This window comes from Canis lupus, chromosome 3, assembly GCF_048164855.1.
Source record: "Canis lupus baileyi chromosome 3, mCanLup2.hap1, whole genome shotgun sequence".
NCBI classification, from domain to species: Eukaryota; Metazoa; Chordata; class Mammalia; order Carnivora; family Canidae; genus Canis; species Canis lupus.
In genome coordinates this window covers 57221568-57242549 of record NC_132840.1, presented here as the reverse complement: position 1 = coordinate 57242549, position 20982 = coordinate 57221568, and the positions used below count along the sequence as shown (strand labels likewise).

The window sequence follows — 20982 nt, the reverse complement described above, 5'->3', positions numbered from 1 at the left end:
TATTTCCTCAATCCCTGTTCATATCACCCACATATGTTCCAGTGAGAGTCTGAGCTCCTTGCTTTCATTGCTGTTGTTTTTATTATTAAAGCCCCTAGTTCTGGTTTTGTCTCTTTCAATGAAAAAGAACGTGCCTCCATTAGTCCAGTCTGAAGAAGCCTGGGGTAGGGACATGAAAGGTTTGAGGAAGTAAGATTGGTGTCTGAATCTCCCCTCTGCCTGAACTTGTCAGCAGTTTTGTGGTGAGCAGAGCACCCTGCTGGAGGAGCCAGGGCATCACTGTGGGCAGGCTTGGTCTCACAAGATTCTCCGTTCCCACTTTCTGCCATTCAGCCCTTGCATACTCAGTCCAGTAGGGCACGTGTGTGGCAGCCCCTACTGCCCACTGTACAGGTCTCCAGGTTTTGTCCAGAGTGCCGGTGGTGGTCTCCAAGTTCTTGCTAGGTTGGCCTAGTTTTCCAGCATCTGCTCACAGGTTCGGGCCACATCACTGAGCTTGAGGCGAGCATAGTCCACTCGCTTCAGGGCCATCTGACAGTCCTTTCTGGAAGAGTAGCTGGAGCCCTCGTGGGGCTGCCCCGTGGCCACCTACAGGATATTCAGATGGGTCAGTGAGGCACCCCTTCCCTTCCCCATCTCCCCAGCCAAGTAGCGGCTTTCCCATCTCATTTCTTCCCTGGGTGTGAAGCCTTTAAGGCTGGGGAGGTGGCTGGCTGACCTAGAGTAAATCACTTCACTTGTTAACCTCATCTATCAAGTGTGGGCAACAGTAACTACTTCCTAGACTTGTTGCAATCTCTGACACATTGTAAAAACTTAATGCAGGGCGGTTGCTGTTATAAAAAAAGACTCCAGAACCCTCTGAACCTTGTCCCTTTTCTTAGGGCGTTGCCACTTCAGGGCCCCAAGGTCAGGTCAAGTGTCTTGAGTGCAAACTCTTGTGGCTTTGGCAGGGTTCACAGATTCTTTCCCAGGGCTTCCCTGTCCAGCGGCTCTCGTAGCGCTTACCAGTGAATTGGGCAGGGCCACCTTTAAGTATTTCCTTCAGGAAGGAGAAGCTGGGTCTGGAAGGGTCACCCAGTCCCGGGTCTCGGCTGGCTGGCTGGCTGGCTGGCTGGGAGGGGGGTAGGATGGGGGGATGGGATAGAGGGTGGGGTCTGGGGTGCCCGCGGTGTCGGCGGCCAGGGCAGGGGCGGAGAGCGGGAGGGGGCCAGCACCCCACCACGTACACACCTGGGTGAGGTAGCGGATCTGAGCCGACAGCTCCGCCTCCACGTGCTGCACAGACGCCGTGAAGGCCGCCGCCTGCCGGTCCAGGAGCCGCTCGTTGGTCTTCTCCTTGGACAGCTCCAGGATCACGGTCCCTGCGGGGGAGGAGACAGGGCCGGCGCTAGCCGGAGCGAGCCGTGCTGCCTGCCCCACCCCCCACCGCGGCCACCTGGGGGAGTCCCTCTGGGGGGGGCCCTCTCATCCCTGCTGAGGGGCGGCGGCAGGCACAGGTGCAGCCCTGCCCCGCCTCGCTCCCCGCCGCCAGCCGTCGCGTCCCGAACCTGCGTTCTGCAGAATGGCGCCGATTTCCCGTTCGATGTCCTCCAGGGCGCGGAGCCTCTCGTTCGCCAGGCTGTAGGTAGCCATCGTCGTTCGGTGAGCCCTCCACGGGCTTTTCTCCTCGGCGAGACGCGACGCGGGAGCCCGGAAACGGCTGTCGGTGTGCGCCTGCGCAGGGCGTGCTCGGGCTGCGACTACAATTCCCAGGATGCTCGGCGCGGTCTCGCCTGGCGGGGGGCGGGGGGACTACAAACTCCCAGGGTGTTGTGCGCACTCCCCGGTTTGCGCCGCCACCGCCACCGCCACCTCGCGACCAACTGTGGTAAGAGGCGGTCGTGAAGCCTGGCTTCCCCGCCCGAGGTCCCTCAGCCCGCAGCCTTCGCGACATTCCCGGAGCGGGGGTGGCGGGTGGGGGCGCGTCTGTATTTGGTTTCTTCTACGAGAAGCGCCCGCGCGGCTGCTGGTGCTGGGGGATGATGGTGGGAGCTCTGGGATGCTCTGCTTGCCCGGCCCGCTCCGCCGTCCGTCGGGGCCTGGGGAGGCCTGACCCGGTGAGTGTCGCCTTGTTCATCGCCCCAGCGATTCCCCCCGCGGGCGGGAGCCCCGCTGACACCCAGGCTTTGCAGCTTGTTCACAGGAGCTGGCTCCTTTCAGCCTTCCCCCTTTCCCTTTCTGGTTGCCTGGTACAGGTGGGGTCTGGGGCTGCGGGATGAATGGGATGGACTGTCACGTGACAGCGAGGTGGCCCTCCGGGAGCCCAGAGAGAGGATTGGAGCGGGGGTGGAGGGGATAAGCGTTGCTGGAGACGAGCTTAGGGATCATCAGGTGGACGAGAGGCTGCAGTGGAAGAGGGGGTCGGCCCCAGCGGGTGCATGGTGCTGAGGAAGGGGGTGCCTGGTGCAGCGCCGGTGCAGCCAGGGAGCCAGTTTGACGGGAGCCGCCAGTGCAATGTGGCAGCGGCTTGATGGAGTTGGAGCCAGATCAGCAAGGGGCTTCCCAGCTAAGTCATTTGGACTTTGCTCCCGAAGCCCTTGGGAACCCTTGAAGGATCTTCATAACAAGAAGTGTGTTATGGCCAGGTGTACCTTTGGCGGGGGAGGGGGACAGCCTCTGGAAGATTGGGAATGAAGCTGGTTGGCTCAGGGATAGCAGATGAATGGAGACTTTGAGTTCAGTGTGAGGGACCTCGCATGGAACTTCACTCCTTTTTAAAATCCTAATAAAGTAACAGCAAGGGAATTTTTATTAAGGGGTCAGAGAGAGAGAGGAATTTTTAAAAAATATTTTATTTATTTATCTATGAGAGACACAGAAAGAGAGGCAGAGACACACAGGCAGAGGGAGGAGAAGCAGGCCCCCTGCAAGGAGCCCGATGTGGGACTCCATCTCCAGTCCTGGGATCACAACCTGAGCCAAAGGCAGATGGCCAACCACTGAGCAACCCAGGTGTTCCAGGGATAGGAATTAATAGCAAAATTAAGTAGAAGCTGGAAGACAGAGGGAAAGTGGTGACTGATTTAGCAGTGAAGTGGTCATTAAGCCAGCAGTGGAGAAAGCTTCAAAGCAACATGATTTACTCTTAATTTAGTGGCATCGTGTACAACTGGGATGTAGGTGATACTAAAATGAGGAGGATTATTTGAAATAGATACCCCTTCCCCAGATTTTCTCCTTTGCTGTATATATCTCTGTACAACCACTCAGCTCCAACCCATCAAATACTGGAGGTTTTGTTGTTGTTGTTGTTGAAGGTGGAAAACAGGGCCTTTGGCATGGAAGGCCCTCCCCACCTGCCCCTGCCCCACTGGGCACAGTTGTATTGAAAACAGAGATTAGGGGTAGCTGGCTGGCCCAGTCAGAAGGGCATGTGACTCTTGATCTCCGGGTAGTGAGTTCAAGCCCCATGTTGGGTGTAGAGATTACTTAAATTAATTAAAAAAAAAAAAAAAAAAAAAAAGCTTAGAACTAAAACGAGAAAATAGGGATTAAATGAAAGTTTATTTACTAAGTTGTTCTAATCTGGAATTCTATACCCCAGTGGTGCTAGGATGAAGGCTAAAAATGCAACGATTCAATAACATAGAACTTAATTTTTTTTTTTTCCCAAAAAACAGCCCAGCGTGGGTAGTTCAGCATGTTCCACAGGTCATACGAAGATCAAGGCTAAAAGTGCAGCTTTGCCAGCCTGTAGGGTCTTGTACTCAAGAGTGTGGTCTGCAGGCCAGCAGCATTGACATTACCTAGAAGCTCACTAGAACTACAGAGTCGCAGGCCCCAAGCACATCTTCTGAATCAGTATCTGTGTTTGAAGATCCTCAGGTGATCTGTCTGCACAGTGAAATCTGAAGACCGCTGCTCTGGGGCAGTGCTGTCCGTCCTGTCAAAACTGGGTTGCTACCATTCCTGGGTCAGAGGCAGGCGGCGGCAAGGATGAAGAGGAAATGTGGAGGAGGCTCACCTGGCTCAGGTGACCAGGAAGTGGCCCAGATAATTTCTTTTTTTTTTTTTTTTAAGATTTTATTTATTTATTCATGAGAGACACAGAAGAGAGAGGCAGAGATGTAGGCAGAGGGAGAAGCAGGCTCCAAGCAGGAAGCCTGATGTGGGACTCGATCCTGAGACTGCAGGATCACACCCTGAGCCAAAGGCAGGTGCTCAACCACTGAGCCACCCAGGTGTCCCCCAGATAATTTCTACTCTCATTCCATGGAAGGAAACAGTCATATGGTCTCACCCAACTCTGGGGTTCTAGGAAACCCAGTCTTTACCTAGGTGGCCAGCTCCTGGTCTTGCGCCGTGGAAGAAGAGATTTTAGGGGAGACGTGGACTCTCACAACAGCTAAGATGGAGGTGGAATAAAGACATTTTGATACGTACAGAGGTCTCAGATTTCTCTCTCAAGTTCCCTTTCTCAGGAGGTTACTAGGAGTAGACCCAGAAGAGGAAGATGTAGGATACAGAATCTGAGTAAGGCCTTCAACACTGCAAGGGACGAATGAGAGAACACCAGGTGAAGGCCGCGCCAGTGTGGCAGGCAGGAGGAGCACCCAGTTCAGAATGGGGTGGTTCTAGAAGGCTTCTGGAGAGATAGCTTTACAGAGACGTAAGTGATGAACATCTGTTTCGTTTTGAGGGTATAGAGAGGATATATAGACTTTCAGAGAAGAGTACAGGGCAGAATTAGTGAGCAACTCAGGGAATAAGCAGATTCCTAAAATGACAGCTATTCAGGGAAGATGGCCTTGTGCAAGAGGTCATCCATATACCGCGTGACAACTGGATATGTCATGTGTAGGCAGCAAAGTGCAAATATTGAATATTGACCTCACCCCCCATTGATACAACTTTCTTGGGAGCATGGGATGCTGGGGCAGGATGGTGCATGTTCCACTGTGGCAGAGAGGGGCAGAAGGGACTCAGTCTTCAGCTTGAATGGTGGGGCGCTGGGGATGCTTAGAACAAAAATCTGGAACATCGTTGTTCAGGGGCATGGAGGTAAATACCAGAAGAAGCATCCAAAGGAGGTGAAAATGGTTGCCTCTACGGAGAACTGAGCTGGAGAGGGATAGGCTATAGGCCTTGTGACTGTCCCTGGCTCCTTCAACTCTGTGCGTAGACAACTCTGAAACGGTGAAACGGTGGAGAAGAAATGGATAGAGATTTACTTCATGAGGAAGAGGCCCGAGAGTGGAGGAGTGTCTTCTGTTTGGTTTCCTTCCTTCCTTGGACAGAAGAGACTTGTGTGGGTTTACATGCTGTGGAGGAAGAACGAGTAGAGAGAAGGAGGTAGAGGTCAAAGTCGGGGGCGTGGTTTGATGAATTGAGGTCTCAGAGGAGGTAGGAGGGGACAGGTCTGAGCTGAGGTGGAGGAGTGAGCTCTGAATAGGAGAAGGCGGCTTGGCCTTGGTTGTAGAGAACCCAGATCCATGCAGGTGTTTGTACATCACCATCCCTGGCAGCCTGATCTCTGTGAGGCTCAGAAATCACCGTGAGTGTGAGGAAGGTTGGGAATATGTAGTGAGGGAGGTGACCAGGAGCGTAGGGAGGGACAGAGGCTCATTGGGGAATCAAGGGCCCAGCTGACTGTATGTTGGCAGTGGCCCCAAACGTGTCTCCAAGCGCCCAGCACGGGGTTGGCACCTCAGATGTATCAAGAAGTATTTGTTGAGTGAACTAATGTGTGCTATGTGCAGTTGCATTCCGTGGTTTTAGTCTGGCGGCACTCGCTAGCCCTGTGCTGGAGCGGTGTGGGCTGGGGGCAATGGGACGGAGCCTGGGCTGGGGGTTGACAGCAGGTGTTTGTCAGGAGGAGCAGTTGAGCTAGCGGATGGGGTTGTATTGGGTAGGGCGGGCTCCAAGTTCAGTCTGGAAGGAAAAAGAAGCGCCAGATTGCGAGGGAACAGAAGGGCCAAGAGCTTGGAGAAAAAAATACTCCAAGAAGCCGTTAAAAGAGTGATTGTGATTGTCTACCTTAAAACTTAAAAAGTGAATTATGAAAAATATCAGGAGCAGAGGCACCTGGGTCGATTAAGCATCTCCCTTTGGCTCAGGTCATGATCCAGGGGTCTTGGGATCAAGTCCTGCATTGGACTCCCTGCTCAGTGGGGAGCCTGCTTCTCCCTCTCCCTCTGCTCTTCTCCCCGCTTGTGCGTCCTCTCTCTCAAATAAATAAAATCTTAAAAAAAAACTTTGAAAAAAGTGACTGTGATTGTGTACCTTAAAGTTTAAAAAGTGAATTATTAAAAATATCGGAAACGGGGCACCTGGGTCGGTTAAGTATCTGCCTTCAGCTCAGGTGATGATCCCTGGGTCCTGGGATCGAGTCCTATGTCAGGCTCCCTGTTTAGTGGGGATCTGCTTCTCCCTCTCCCTCTATCCCTCCCCCTGCTTGTGTGCTCTCTCTCTCTCTTTCAAATAAATAAATAGTCTTTAAAAAAATATCAAGAGCAAAATGCTTTGCAACTAGAGGTGATGGCTTAGCAACATTGTGGATGTATTAAATGCCATTAAACTACTAAACTGTACAGTTTAAGATGGTTAATTTTATGTTATGTGAATTTTACCTCCATATTAAACCAAAAAAAAAAAAAAAAAAAAGCACCCAAAAATACGAACCTAGAAACAAATTCAAAAGACAATGACAGGGATCCCTGGGTGGTGCAGCGGTTTGGCGCCTGCCTTTGGCCCAGGGTGCGATCCTGGAGACCCGGGATCGAATCCCACATTGGGCTCCCGGTGCATGGAGCCTGCTTCTCCCTCTGCCTATGTCTCTGCCTCTCTCTCTCTCTCTCTCTGTGACTATCATAAATAAATAAAACAAACAAACAAAAAAAGACAATGACAAACCAGGAAAAATATTTGCAAAATATATGACAAAGAGCTCATTTCTTTAGTGTATAAAGAGCACTGAGAATACATTAAAAAAAAAAGGTACCCCGATAAATCAGGTTTGTTTTTTTTTAAAGATTTATTTATTAAAAAAAACAAAAAAAATTTATTTATTCATGAGAGACACACAGAGAGAGGCAGAGACTCAGACAGAGGGAGAAGCAGGCTCCCTGTGGGGAGCCTGATGTGGGACTGATCCCAGGACCCCAGGATCATGATCTGAGCCAAAGGCACGATCTTAGCCAAAGTGCTCAACCACTGAGCCACCCAGGTGTCCCTCCTTTTTTTTTTTGATAAATCAGGTTTTATTTTCACTTATAATCAAATGCAAATTAAAACTCAGATGATACCATATTTCACCTGCTTGATTGGCAGGATCCTAAAGATTCTGTCTCACTGTCTGACCCAGCAAGTCTGCTTGTAAGAGCTTGTCCTATAGACCCAGCTCACGTGTGCAAAAAAGACCTATCTTGGGGGATCCTTATTGTACTGGTGCCTGCATTCATGGAAGAGCTGACCTCCTTCACTTCGTGTGTGTCGGCAGGAGACTGGTAAAAATAAATGACATCCAGGGACCCCTGGGTGGCTCAGCGGGTGAGCATCTGCCTTCGGCTCAGGGCATGACCCCGGGGTCCTGGGATTGAGTCCCTCATCGGGCTCCCCACAGGGAGCCTGCTTCTCCCTTGTCTGTGTCTCTGCGTCTCTCTCTCTGCGTCTCTCATGAATAAATAAATAAAATCTTTAAAACAAACAATATCTTTGGGAGACTACTCCAGGGACTGCTGATAGTGGTTGCCTCTGGGAATGACGAATGGGAGGCAGGAGGGAGCCTTCTTTTCACTGTTTATTGTAGGCAGTTTGGATTTCTTTCTTCATGCCCTGTGCATGTTTGACCTTCATAAAAACATTAAAAGCATAAAAAGCTAAAAAAAAAAAAAAAAAGACATTGTTTCTCAAGTTGTGTGCTAATTCGAGGTGCAGACTGGTGGATCTTCCTGACCCCGGGGGATCGGAAGGAGGTAGAGCTTGGGCTGTGCGTCTTTATGGTGTCTCCCTGAGGGTTCACCCAAAGCAGTGCTGAGCTCCAGGGGCTGGGAGTGCAGAGGTCAAGGAGCAGGCTCACGGGAATTACTGCAATGCTGGCAGTGCCCAGAATGTTCCAACCTGTGCTCGTCTGCCGGTTCTCTGTGCAAAGGGTGCTCCCTCCCTCTGGGGAGATCCTTCCCAAACCCCAGGCTTGGTCAGAGCTCTCCAGTAGGTCGTGTATTCTCATTGCTCCTGCATGTCCCCTCTGGAGCATGGATCCTGTAATTAAGTCACTAGAGAAGGGTGGTGAATGGTGGCTTTGGTCACCACCACATATCCCTCTGCTGCACCTGGCACATCACAGGGACTCGGCAGCGAGGCTGTTGGCAGAGTGGCTGAATGAGCCTTACGAGAATCAGGAGAGAAAGGCTGGGAGGTGGGAGAGGGGGTGGGTTGGGGGGGTGAGCAGGGCAGTGGGGTGTCGCTCACCCCCTTGGCCCAGCCTGGGGTTTAGAGAGTGCCTGAGGAATGTCAGGGGAGGGTGGTAGGGTGCTGCTTCTGGGACTTGCTCTCAGTGGTGTGACTCCCTGGGGCTGCCCAGAGCCTGGGCTGCTGCTGCTGCTGCTTTTTTTTTTTTTTTAATATTTATTTAAGAGAGAGGGAGAGCAGGAGAGCACAAGTGTTGAAGAGGGAGAAGCAGGCTGCCCATCCAGTGGGGAGCCTGATGTGGGGCTCGATCCCAGGACCCTGGCTCATGACCTGAGCCAACGGCAGCTGTTTCACAGACTGAGCGCCCCCAGGCGCCCCAAGCCTTGGCTTCCATGGCAGAAATGATGACACCAGGCCCCACAGGATGTCACGCGGGTTCCATCCAGTAAGCCCCGGGATCGGGTGGCTGCAGCATCCATAAGGCACTGTGAACACAGGCACACGGCCATGGCAGGTCACCACCGGGTCGCATGTGTCCGCCCTGCCCAGCTCCCAGGGACAGTGCTGTGCCTTCCTGTTTCCCCTGCAAATGCACACGGGGACACCGTGGCTTTAGCAGGCCACACCCTGGAGTGTGGACTGGGCGAACTCCATTTCCGGGTTCCCCTAGACCACACAGACAGCCCGTGCGTTGGGATACCAACGGCCAGCCTGTGGGCCCGGTGGCCCACTGTCCTTCCCCCTGCCGGGCACTCAGCCCCAAGGGAACAGCCGCAGATGAGCAACTGTCCGCTCCTCAAGCACCGCACAGGAGACATGGATGCGCGTGCCTATTCCAAGGTTTATTTTCTTCTTTATGCTCAGAAACAAAGAAGTGGCCTTGCCCCCCCAGAAGGGTGTCCTCTGGAAGGGAAGGGAAGCTGTTGCTGTGACGGTGCACATGGGGCTTCCTTCTCCCCACCTTCCCTCCTGTCTCTTTCGCAGCCCCCTCCACAAACGTAGGTGTGAACACAGCCTGCCACCCACTGGGGGGGGTTGGTTAGTTGGGGAGGCACAGCTGGAGTTGAAAAAGTAATGCCCACGTTCCACGGAGATGGGTCCAGTGCATGTCTGGGGGCGGCTGGGGGGGTGGGGAGGCTGCTGCGTGGAGGGAGGGCAGAGGCGGGGACCCCCCTCTCCCAGCAGCACCTGAGCCCTCCTCCTAGCAGAACTGGTCCTCGTAGTCCTCATCCTTCATCCCCTTCAGCCGAAGCCGGGCAAAGTCCTCGAACACGATATCATCGTCCGTGGCGTAGCTTGACATTGGGCGGATGGACAGGAGGGAATAAGTGAGGGCTCCAGAACCCCTCTGGGCGCCCTGCGCCCCTCCCGGAGCCAGGGGGCGGTCAGCAGCCTGGCTGGGTGCGGGGGCAAGAAGGGACAGGACAGGCAGCCTCCTGAGGGATGCTAATGGTCTGGATCTGGTGCCCCGGGGGAGGAGAGGAGGGTGAGGGCAGGTGTGAGGGCTGAGGGGATTCCCTGTCCAGAGCTCAAAGGTCACAAAGTGTGGGGGGGTCTCTTACTTGGTATCAAATTCAATGAGGTTGGTGTCCACAGGGGCGTCTGTGTCAGGAGCAGCTGAGGTGAGGAGAGGGAAGGGGTGGGTGGGTGCTGGAAGGACCAGCTGTGCTCCCCCAGCTGGGGGGGTGCTCTTCTGGCTGGGGGTGGGGGAGCGCCGTGCTTACCTGTCTGGAGCCTGGGGAGGGTGATGTGGTCGTGGGGCTTGGGGTGCATGAGGACAAACGGCAGCTCCACAGAGACGTCCCTGGAGGGGGGACAGCATGAAGGGCCAACACTCCCACGCCCCGGGCAGGCCACCACACCCCCCACAGTTCCCCCACCACACTCACCCGCCTCGAGACACCACCAGCTTCACCTTGACCCTGTAGGACACCAGGATACCCAGCACCTCCTTGTTGGCCCCCTCCTTCACGCTGCAATCAGGGGAGGAGCTAGACTGCAGCCCACTGCCTATGCCCTCACCCACCCCTGAGGGCTCCTGTCAGGTTCTGGGTGGCTGACCCTTGACCCCCGACCCCCAACCCCAGTGCTCCAGCCAGCAGCGCAGGCTATGCTGTTCTCCCAGCCGAGCACCCCAGTGCACCCCTCTCAGCAGGACCAGCTTGTGGCTTCTCATGTCTCATAAAAGCAGACATCCTTGTGACCCCAGGGCCCTGCACCGTCTTGCTTTCAACTCCCCCAGCCACACCCCCTGCTTTCTGGAGGTTGGGCCTCCACGTGGGCCTCGGGCCTGCTGTATGCACTCTGCTGTGTGCACTGTGCATGATGGCACCGGTGGGGATGGGGGGGCCCAGGCCTGACACTCCTGCCCACAGGCACACTGGCACCATGCCTCTCTACTTGGCTGGGCCTGGGCCACCTCTAAGTCTCTGTGCTTGCAGATCCCTCTGCCCACAACGAGCTTTCCTTGTGTGTCCACGTGACCTACTTACTCTGGGTCCCCACTCAGAATTCATGCCTCCCCCAGCCACTTTATTTACAGTGGCTGCACCCTGCCCGCTCCCTGCCCCCTACTATCTCCCATCTCTAACCTGCTGCTTCTCAGCACTCATCCCTTATCTGTCTTCCCTGCCTAGAAGCTCCACCTGCTCTGTTCCCCGATCAAGCCCCGGCACCCAGGACACAGCCTGACACGCAGCCGGCCCTGAAGGGGCATGTACGCCCTAGGCTGCAGAGGGGGGACGCCCCAAACCCCACCCACACCCCCGCCCCCACCCAGCCTGGTCTCACATGGTGCTGGACGCCAAGTTGGTGTCTTCATGCTTGAGCTTCCCGTCCAGGGCAAGACCGCGCTTCTCCCGGTTGTCACTGAGCAGCGGGGTGATGGTGTACACCTTGCAGAATGTGGAACTGGGTGACACCTGGTCACTGGGGGGTGGGGGCAAGAGAACGAGGCTCTAGGAGGGGCCAGATGCCCACCCCCAGCGGCTTCTCCACTACCACCCACCCTTTTGTGTTTGGGCTGCAGGTATGAGGAGTAGGATGTGCTCAGAGCCACCTGCTGATGGAGGGAATCCCCTTCCTTGTAGGTAGAGTGGGTTCATTCCATCCTCACCCCATCACCCCCCACCCCTGCCTATGGTCCTGCCCTAAGGTGGGGCTCTGGCCATCCTGCTACTCACTCTTGTTCGATCTGAGCCACAGGACACTTATACTGGGCAGTGCTGAAGAGGCAGATGTCAGCATACTGTCTCACTGTGGGGTGAGGGGGTGGTGAAGCACCCGTGCAGGAAGCTCAGGCTGCTGCCCCGCTGGGACCCACCCCCACCACCCCAGGCTGCATCTAATTCTGGGGTGTGTCCCTGGGGCCAACATGACCAGGAGCCACATGGGCACCCCCAAAACCCCCCTCAATTCCCCTTCTGTCACCCCGCTTACCGGAGACTTTGATTTTCTTGATGGTCTTGGTGGAGTTGTTGGTGACGTGGACGTTGACGTTGAGGGGCTCCCCGTGGTAGTACAGCTTTTGAGGGGAAGGGTCCAGTTAGTGCTGTCTGCTGGCACCAGCCTCATGATCAGCGTTCCTCCCGCCTGCCCCACACACAGACACCCGGGGTCCTGGCAGCCAGCTTCAGGCCTCGGCCAGGGGGCTATGCACGCTGCGGCACCTGTGCCACCCTCCTGCACCCCACCTCTTTGTCCAGGGAAGCCTCTAGATGCAGGGACCGGTCAGACATGAGGAAGTGGCGTGTGGTTTCTGCTGATGGCTGGGGGCCGGGTTTCTCCGGGGCAAATTGCACCTTTCGAATCACCAGCCGCACAGAGTTCCTGGGGGTGGGGAGGAGGGGAGGGAGGGGCCGGTCCTTAGATACCCAGACCCCCACTGCTGGTCTGATGGAGGGGCGGGGGTGCCTGGGGCTCCGGGGAGCGGGGAGGGAAGGGTCAGACCACAGGGGAACTCACATCCCCTCACCTTTTGTGGCTTTTCTCTTCTAGAGATTTGGCACAGAAGGCTCGGATCTCAAAGTCTACTCCACAGGCCTGGGAGGGAGAAAAGGTCACATCTTACACAAGGCTCCTGACACCACCACACCCTTCCTTCCCTCTTCCCTCGCCTTGCCTCGGGGGTGGGGGTGGGGGGTTCTTGCCCCATTGCAGTCTGGTGTGAGGCACACAGGGCTGGGGGCTCCGTCCTCTGCCCCTGCCCCCGACACCCAGTCTACTGGGCAGGGCACTGTTCCTGTCTGTGCAAGGTCACCCCCGGCCCCGGGGTCCAGGATCCCCTGTCCTGCCCAGGCTGCTCCCCAACAGCCCCTTCCCGGGGTATCCCCAGCTCCCGCTGGGCCCTGTGCTGTCCTGAGCCCTCAGAGCCATCCCTGCCCTACCTTCCCCGTGTCCTCTGGGCCCGGCTGCAGGGTGACAGAGCAGGGCAGGTTCTGGGGTATCTGTGGTGGAGGCAAGGGGAGGCTTCAGTTCTTCCCAAGAGCCCCCCGCCACCAAAATTTCTCCCAATCCCAACTAAGAGTCTGGAAAAGGAGGCGGGGGGGGGGGGTGAGAGAGGAAGAAGGAAGGGGGGACCCCAGGGAGGATGCAGAGACAAGGGTGCTGGGTGACCCTGAAGTGACAGGGCAGGGGGGTCCTCACTGTTTCTTCCAGATCCATCTGTGACAGGTGCCCACCCCCCAAGCTCAGCCCTAGACCCCTTGCCCTGTACAGGGTGAGGAGCATCCTCACTGTGAAGAAAAATGGGTGGGCATGCTGGCCCAGCTTCCTCAGCAGCCGGTCCTGCAGGCGAGTGGGGGGCTGGGGTGGGTTGGGCCCGGGGGGGAAGGCCTGGTAGGTGGCAATGAACAGGTCTTTGCGGAAGGACAGGCCCAGCACATCCAGGTCCTCGCGGCCATAGCGGAAGGCGCAGGTGAGGGTCACAAACACTAAGAGGGAGGGCAAGGGGGGGCGGTCAGGACCCTTAGCCCCAGCCCCCCAGCCCCTAGCAGCATCAAAGCTGCCCAAACCCACTTCCCCTTCTGTCCCTGCCCTCTGTGTCCCTGGAGTCGACTCTCCATGTCTGGGATTGGCCCTCCATGTCCCCGGGGTCGTGTCAGTGCCAGCGCACCCCACCTCCCCAGGCCCCCTCCACCTGGCCAGTACCTTTGCGATCCTTCAAGTAGTCTGGGTCCACGAGCACCACGCCATCTGGGAGGGGAACACATGAGCTCGTTTCCTGCCAGGGCCTCCCCACTATCCCTGGGCCCAGGAGCCTCTCCTCCTCCCAGGGCACCTGCTGCTGCTTTCTGGGCACACTTACCCACAGGATCTACTTTGTCCAGGTGATCCACAAAGTCCCGCTTGCCCAAGTACACAGTGAGCTAAGGGTACAGAGGGGCACAGGGAAGATAGGGTGGGAGGTTGAGGGGCATCAGAGCCCTTCAGGGTGCCTGCCCTGCCCCTAGTCCTTCCAGGCTGAAGTATCCTTGGGGTCTCCTCCCAGCGGGCTCAGAAGGGCAGAACAGTGGAGTTTCCCAGGGTCCCCAACCTTGAAGCTCTTCACACCTCTGCCCATAAGTCAGGCAAGTGTGAAGTGTGTATGAGTGGTGGGGCGGGGTAGTGGTGGGACAGGCCACAGGTAGGTCAGCTAGAGAGCAGGGTATGGCCTTGCTGGCTCCCCTCCAGGGGCTCTGGGAGACGCAGGCCATAGCCTGGGGAGCTGCTGACCCTTCCCAGCCCTGGGAAAGCTGGCTCCTCAAAGGGGTACAGCCTAGGGCTCCTGGCCCCTCCCCCTGCATCTTGCCGAGGGACACAGACCTTCCCCACCCAGCCCCGTGGCTGGCTCAGGTTGAGCGGCCTTTGTGGCAAGGGGCTTCAGGAGGGAAGGAAGTCAGCTCTTAGCTGTCACAGGAAGTGGGGAGCCAGGGGTTGGGGATTGGCTAGGGGCAGGCTGGGCCTTGCAGGGGCCCAGAGAGGAAAAGCAGCCTGGGAGACTCACCTTGCAGTTAGGGCTTGACTTCTTGAAGACCCTAACAAAACAGAAAGGGAAACCCCACTGCGTCCCTCAGACTCGGCAGGGACCCCCACACCGGGGACCCCCGTGCTGCCCTGAATGGCAGGGCTCACCCCGGGTTCTGTCTGCAGCCTGTGGGGCCTTGCCAGCCCTACCCCTCCCACTTCTTCCCAGAGGAAGGACACCACATGTCCTCAATATTCCCAACACAGCAAGGGCACCCCTGCCCCCGTTCCACCCTTACTAGCTCCCCTCCTCCTACGGCAATGGCAGGAACCACCCAGGCTCTTCTCAGAGTGCAACCCCCACCCCCCAGGGGGCCTGAATGGGCAGGTTGTAGGAGTGTCTGTCTCAGACCTGGCCCTGCTTCCATCTTCTCCGGTCTCCAGCTCCAAAGATGGCTGGAGTACCCAGAAAGGCAATGGCCCTGCTTTTGCCCCTGAAATGGTTTCTACTTGTAGGCACTACTTACGTGTGACCCTACTCCATTAACCTCCAACTGTCCCCATCCCTGATCCCAGCGGCCTCCGAGCCTCCTTGTCTTTGAAGGCTGAGCTCAGATATCACCTCCTTTAGAAAGCAAATCCAGCCCGGACCCTGGTTACTCCTTTTTTGGGGGAGGAAGGGGTGTTCCTGTTACACTGCCTCGTGTTTTCCTGGTGGTGTGACAACATGCACAGGCTGTGAGCTGTGGATCATCTGAACATCTGCCTCACTAGGTAGACGATGCTTCATTAGAAGCTTTATTCAGTTAAGCACCCCCAGCACACTGCCTGGGGGCGGGCTGCCACTGCCATGCAACCGGACGATAGAGATGATGACATTGGCTGGCATTTGTTGGGTGAATGCCCCGTGCTCAGCACTGTTTCAAGAGCTTCGTGTGTATTATCTCATTTAATATTCTCAGCGACCCAATGACGGAGGTCCCAATGTTCCTAGTTTCCAAGTGAGGGAACCAAGGCATGGAGGACTGAAGGATTGAGCATAAGACCCCAGAGGGTGTAAATGGTGGGACTCAGATGACCAGAGGCAATGTGGCTCTGAGCCCATGCTCTTTATCGCTAAAACTTCATATTCTCCTGTCTCTGCAATCGGCATTAAACTTGTTTAATTGCCAGAGCTCCCTGCCCCCACTCCCTGCCCCAACACCCAGCCTTGGAGCTGAAACAATCTCAGCTTGGGCTCTACCCACTGCTGAGAGGGTAGGCAAGTGTCTGGTGACCCCTATGTTCTGGCCACCTGCAGGTCGGACCTTCCCCATCCCAATCCGCTATACCTCAGTGGCCATCACAGGGCAGAGTCCTCGGATAGTAGACAGTGAGGTCCTGCCAACTAGGCCATCCTTCCTCCAGCCCCCCCCCCCGCCCCCCGCTCCCCACCAGTTCTGCTCTAACAACTTCACTTGCTGCTTCTTCCCAGAAGGCCAGGCTGTCCAAAGGTCATGAGGCAAAGGGTATGGGGGTCCCCAGGTATCCCAACCTAATGAAGCAGAGTAAACGTTGGTAATGATGGCAGCTACAATGAGCACCACCTCTTGTCCCAAGCTGGGGGCGAACAGCTATGGCTTCATCCAGCTCTCTTTCCCTTTTGCTTCTAGTTTTCCTTTTTTCCCAGGGTTTCTCCTATTAGGAAGAAAGTCACTGGACTATAGTTTTGGGGTAACTGCCCCGGAGCAGCTGCAGGGTGACCTGCTCTTAGGAGCCTCAGCTGGCCAAGGAGGCAGAGTGTGGGGGTGCCCAGAGGTGCCTAGTGAGGGGGCTGGAAGCAGCAGACGTTCTCTCCATTTCCTGTGGCCCAGAATTAGATGGGGGTGGCAGGAATTATGCCAAGTCAGCAGTACCCCTCTGGTCCATCCATCCTCCTCCCTGAACCACATAACGGAAATTGGGGGCCTCCCTCAACTCAGCAACTTCCCCTTTCTTGGGGGTGTTATAAGCCCTAATCCAGGCCAGCAGTCCTGCCTCTGATCATCTCTTTCTGATATGACTCGACTTGAGGCTCAGAAACCTGGGTTCTCCTATTCTATGGGTGGGGAGCGGTGGGGCTGATAGGATAATGTTTTGCAGAAAAAGAGGCGTCTGGGGACCAGGGCCCAGTTCCTGATGCCTTCTGGATAAAGGCATAGTGCCCCAATCTTTTCCTCCTTTGCTCCTGCTCCCCAGGGACTCAGGCATTCACCCACTATCCCCCTGGGGGTGTTGGCCCACAACAGGAAGTGGATTTTGCTAGAGACCAAAAAAGAGAACTCAGGGTATCAGTGGAAGGAAGGAGCCTCGATTGCACAGAAAACATCCGGGGAGTGGATGGCGTGCCCAGGGCAGATACTGTCTCCCCTCACCTCCGGGAAGAGGGGTAAGGCCCCGAATGGAGGTGGGGGGTCGTCATGCACTCTGCTCCCCCAAGATGAAGCTGTTGCTCCTAGCAACCTGGGGGAAGGCAGAAGTTTGGAAGCAGAGCCACCTGGCCCTTGGGACAGCCCGACCGCCTGTGGGGTATTGGCCAGGAGGCTCTCCCGCAGCTCGGCACGAGTCTAGGGGGGATCCCCTCCCAGCATCCAGCCTTCCATACCCGACCCCTCGGGGCGGCCACCTGCTCCTCCTTCCTCCGCCCCTGCATCGCAGCCTACACCGGAGAACTCGGTTGTCCGGCCCCCACATCCCTGCGGGAACCCAGACGCCGCTTTCCTGCTCCCCTCCAGCCCTCGCCGTCTGCAAGGGCCCCACATGCGTCCCCCTCATTATCCTCGAGGACCGACGCGCGCGGCCCCAGATGGCTGTCCCCCCGGGGACCCGGCCCCCCGGTCCTCTCCCCCGGTGTCCTGGTCCCAGGACCGCCCCGGCCCCCGCCCCGCGCCGCCGCCCACGTCCCGCCGCGGGGCCCCACCTCCCTTACCTGGTGCCCGGTTTCTCCCCCATGGTGCGCGCGCCCGCCCGGTTCGCGGCTGCTCGCAGCCTCCCCGCCTGCCGCCGGGTGCCTGCTCCTCCCCGCGCCACTGCGCACGCGCGCCCTCCGCGCTCGCTCCCTCCCCCGCCCCTCGAGCCCCCTCCGAACCGGGGGAACCGGGGCCCGATGCGTCAGCCCAGACCGCGCGCGCCGCGCCGACTGGCTCCGCCCCCGTGCCCGCCCCGCCGCGGCCCCGCCCCGCGCTCCCAAGGGGTCCCTCCGGCGCGCGCGGTCCCCGGTGCCCGCTCTGCCCGCCCATCTCTCCGCCCCTCCACGCCCCCGGCGGGAACCGATTGGGCTCCCCGGAACCGAGGTGCCCGCCCGCCGGGAGGGCGAGGGCCCGGTGATTGGCTCCCTGCGGCCAGGGCGCCTCGGGGGTCCCCTCCCCTTTGTTTGCTTTCTCGGAGGCAGTGGGGGCTACGCGGGCGGTGGAAGCGGTGGAAGGAGCCCCGGCGCGGTGTGGGGAGAAGGATGCGGGGATGCACACGTGGGGGAGGAGCCCCAGCTGCGTGATGCTCGCTCCGGCGCGCGCGCCGCTCACCTCAAGGCTCTCAGCCTCCGTCGGCTCGTCCGTCCGCTTCCTTACTGTGGTGTGTCAGCTCCCTCTGCTGTCTGTCCCACATCTGCAGGGTTGCTTGCCTGTGTTCTCTGACTACCCATCTCTTCCATCTGCTCTCATCACAGCCGGCATCCGTCCATGCACCTATGCTCCCGTCTATGCGTGCATCCGTCCATCTATCCATGCATCCATGCCTATTTCGTGTTAGTCACTGTTCTAGGCGATAGGGACACAGACACGAATTCCCAGGGCCCCTGCTTTCTAGGACACTTTGGGAGACACATAAAACAGGTCTTATGATCCCAAGAACACTAAAGTGGAGGTATAACCCAGAAGGCAAAGCAACTACCAGCGCTTAACTGGGGCAAGGGCGGAGGGAGGGTACGCAGTCCAGAAGAGGAGACATTTGAGGACAATATTTCTAAGGGTGGCCAGAGGTTGAGAAAATGTATTGCAAAGCCACAGAAAGGCAAGTCGTGTCCTCTTCCGAAGAGTTTGTGGGGTTCCACCGCAGGAGAGGTGAGGTGGAGAGGGGGACTGGAACAGGGTGTGAAGGATTCCGCATAGCAGGTGAAGGGACAAGGTCTTCTGCGGAGCAGGATGTGTGGATCCAGTTAAAGAATGGCACAGTGAGATTTCTCCTTCAGGAGGATAATCCTGGGCAATGTGGACGGTGGAGAGAGTGGGGCAAGGCTGTCGAGGCTAAAACTAAAGAGGAGAAGAGAGGCCAGGCGAAGGAGCCATTTCTAGGGCAGAGTGGATGGGATGGGGAGAGGATGATGGGTGCCTGACATTTCTGGACTTAAGGAGCTAAGGTATTTCTCCTTCTTGCACGTCTTTCCCACCCAAATGAACTAACTTCACATTTATCCCCCCACTGTTCCATTTGCCAAAAAATGACAGTCTCTGGGATAATCTTTAACGTTCAAACAGAGGCAGTTCTGTCACCACCTCTTAAGCTCACCCTTCATCCCTTTCAAGCTTTTGATCATGCATTTCTTTTAGACTCATGAATCACGATGTCAAAGGGTCATGACCAGAAGGTAATGAGATACACCTTGCTACATATCTAATGTGATTTTGGAACCGAAAGGTAGTGATCTGTGTGGCATGAATGCTATGTGTTAAAAGAAGCTAATATAAAGACAATTTTAGGAAGATGTTGAAGAAGGCTAGAAAGAATGAAAGAGGTACACCAAATACTAGGTGGGAAAAACCATCATTATAAAGATGTTTCAGGCGCCTGGGGGCTCAGTTGGTTAAGCATCTGCCTTCGGCTCAGGTCATGATCTCAGAGTCCCGGGATCAAGTCCTACATTGGGCTCCCTAGTCCACGGGGAGCCTGCTTCTCCCTCTCCCTCTGCCTGTTGCTTCCCCTGTGTGCACATTCTCTCTCTCTCCCTGTCAAATAAATAAATAAAATCTTTAAAACAAATTAAGATGTTATTTCTCTGCAAATTGTCTATAATTTTAGCACCATATCAAAGTAGCAATGGGAGGCTGGTCCAAGGTAGTAGGTTATCTCAAGTGATAGTTCACAGTTACAGATCGAACTCCTTTCTACTCTTTCCCCCATCCTCACTACTGCACCTGACTAGTCCTTAAAAATAAATAACAATGGGACTTTTTCGGGGGAGAGGAATTGGATTCTAACCAATCAGAAGAATCAACTTACAAGGATAGCCAGAAAAATTCTGATAAATAAGAATAAAGCAAGCATTTGTCTTAACTGGTAATTTATGTTACACTAATTAAAATTATGTTATTGGTGCGATAATACTAGATAGAGCAGTGAAATAGGGAGTCCAGATATAGACTCACAGGATAGCATTCAAGTCAATGAAGGAAGAATGGCATATTCACTAAACTGGGGTGAGACAGCTGGCTATTCATTTGGGAGAAAAAAGTTGTTTCCATATCTCATGCCTTAAAATAAATTCCAGATGGGTTAAGGATCTAAACGCATGGAATACAACGATAAAAGCATTAGAAAAAAAACAGGAAAATATTTTTATAATCCTGGAGGTTAGGAAAAGCCTCCTAAGACATCAAATGCCAGGGTTTGCACTTTAGAGTATTTACCATGTGCCAAACATTGCTCCGGGCACTTTACAAATATCAATTTACTTAATACAGCCCTATGCATTAAGGTTTTATGATTATCCCCACTTTTTTTTAAGATTTTTTATTTATTTATGAAAGACACAGAGAGAGAGGCAGAGACACAGGCAGAGGGAAAAGCAGGCTCCATGCAGGAAGCCCGACATGGGCCGAAGGTGGCGCTAAACCGCTGAGCCACCCGGGCTGCCCATAAGGAGCCCTCTTAAAGGATGGCAAGAGGGTATCAATCACAGAGAATAAAAGAATAATGTCTCCAGGCAGAAGCAGCAGCGTATGCAAAGGTTCTGCGGTAGGGATGGGCTTGCTGTTGGATAGAAAGAAGGCTATTTTGGCTCAAGGACAGGGAAAAACAAGGAGCCTGAGAGTACATGTCCAGGTCAGAGAGCTGCCTATTGTCAGATCACCCGGATCCTAGCAGCCAAGGCAAAAAGTTGGGACTTCATTCATATATTTGGAGAGGCCACTGAAAAGCTTTAAGCGAGTGACAAGAAGTGACTTACACTTGTAAAGACCACTCTGGTTGCTTTGCAGAGAAGGGACGACACAAGGCCAAGAGGGAAGCCATATGAAGAGGCCATTATGAGAGGCCAGAAGCGAGAATGCTGGCCAGGACCACAGGGTCATGGGAAATGGAGAAAAAAAGAGCCTTACGGGGTTAACGCCTTTAGGACTTGAAGACGGACTAGACAGAGGGGTAGGCAGAGAGGCATTGACAGGGGTGATCCTCAGACTGGACTTTCCTCCAGCTCAAATGATCAGATCATCCCTGTGCACCGAGGTACGCAGAGCGCGGTGCTGGAGGACAGTCCAGGTTATGTGATCCAGTGGAGCAACCGCAGGCGTGCAGCGTGCATGCCCCGCGCGGGCTGCAGCTTCCAAGAGGAGCGCGGAGACGCGGCGGTGCACAGGCCGGAGCCGCGCCCGCCCCCGTCCCACGTGCCCGCGGGTGTGTGCACAGTCCGGGCGGGAG

General features: G+C 55.7%; 2 protein-coding genes and 1 long non-coding RNA gene across 9 annotated transcripts; 1 reads left to right on the top strand and 2 right to left on the bottom strand.

Moving 5' to 3' along the window:
• Positions 1-62: 62 nt before the first annotated feature.
• Positions 63-1739, bottom strand: MED11 (mediator complex subunit 11). 2 transcript variants are annotated; one of them, XM_072821471.1, is made up of 4 exons: positions 1551-1737; positions 1234-1364; positions 1009-1114; positions 63-588 (listed from the first exon to the last, which is right to left on the bottom strand). In XM_072821471.1, the coding sequence occupies exons 1-4, from the start codon at positions 1633-1635 to the stop codon at positions 488-490; spliced, it is 423 nt and encodes a 140-aa protein (XP_072677572.1). In that variant the 5' UTR covers positions 1636-1737; the 3' UTR covers positions 63-487. The 2 variants fall into 2 exon arrangements, with proteins under 2 accessions (XP_072677572.1, XP_072677573.1); XM_072821472.1 differs by lacking the exon at positions 1009-1114 and having other exon boundaries at positions 1551-1739.
• A 9-nt stretch (positions 1740-1748) lies between these two features.
• Positions 1749-6656, top strand: LOC140630755 (uncharacterized). The gene is made up of 2 exons (XR_012028464.1): positions 1749-2099; positions 3663-6656. It is a non-coding gene; the product is annotated as an uncharacterized lncRNA (long non-coding RNA).
• Positions 6657-7767: 1111 nt separating this feature from the next.
• ARRB2 (arrestin beta 2) lies at positions 7768-17403 on the bottom strand. 6 transcript variants are annotated; one of them, XM_072821465.1, is made up of 16 exons: positions 17282-17403; positions 14375-14405; positions 13697-13757; positions 13540-13584; positions 13036-13322; positions 12777-12836; positions 12365-12432; positions 12084-12219; positions 11830-11914; positions 11574-11646; positions 11182-11319; positions 10281-10364; positions 10116-10195; positions 9954-10008; positions 9580-9686; positions 7768-8974 (listed from the first exon to the last, which is right to left on the bottom strand). In XM_072821465.1, exons 1-15 carry the CDS (start codon positions 17302-17304, stop codon positions 9593-9595), a joined length of 1320 nt encoding a protein of 439 aa, XP_072677566.1. In that variant the 5' UTR covers positions 17305-17403; the 3' UTR covers positions 7768-8974; positions 9580-9592. The 6 variants fall into 6 exon arrangements, with proteins under 6 accessions (XP_072677566.1, XP_072677567.1, XP_072677570.1 ...); XM_072821466.1 differs by having other exon boundaries at positions 7768-8876; XM_072821469.1 differs by having other exon boundaries at positions 7768-8876; positions 13126-13322.
• Positions 17404-20982: the final 3579 nt, after the last annotated feature.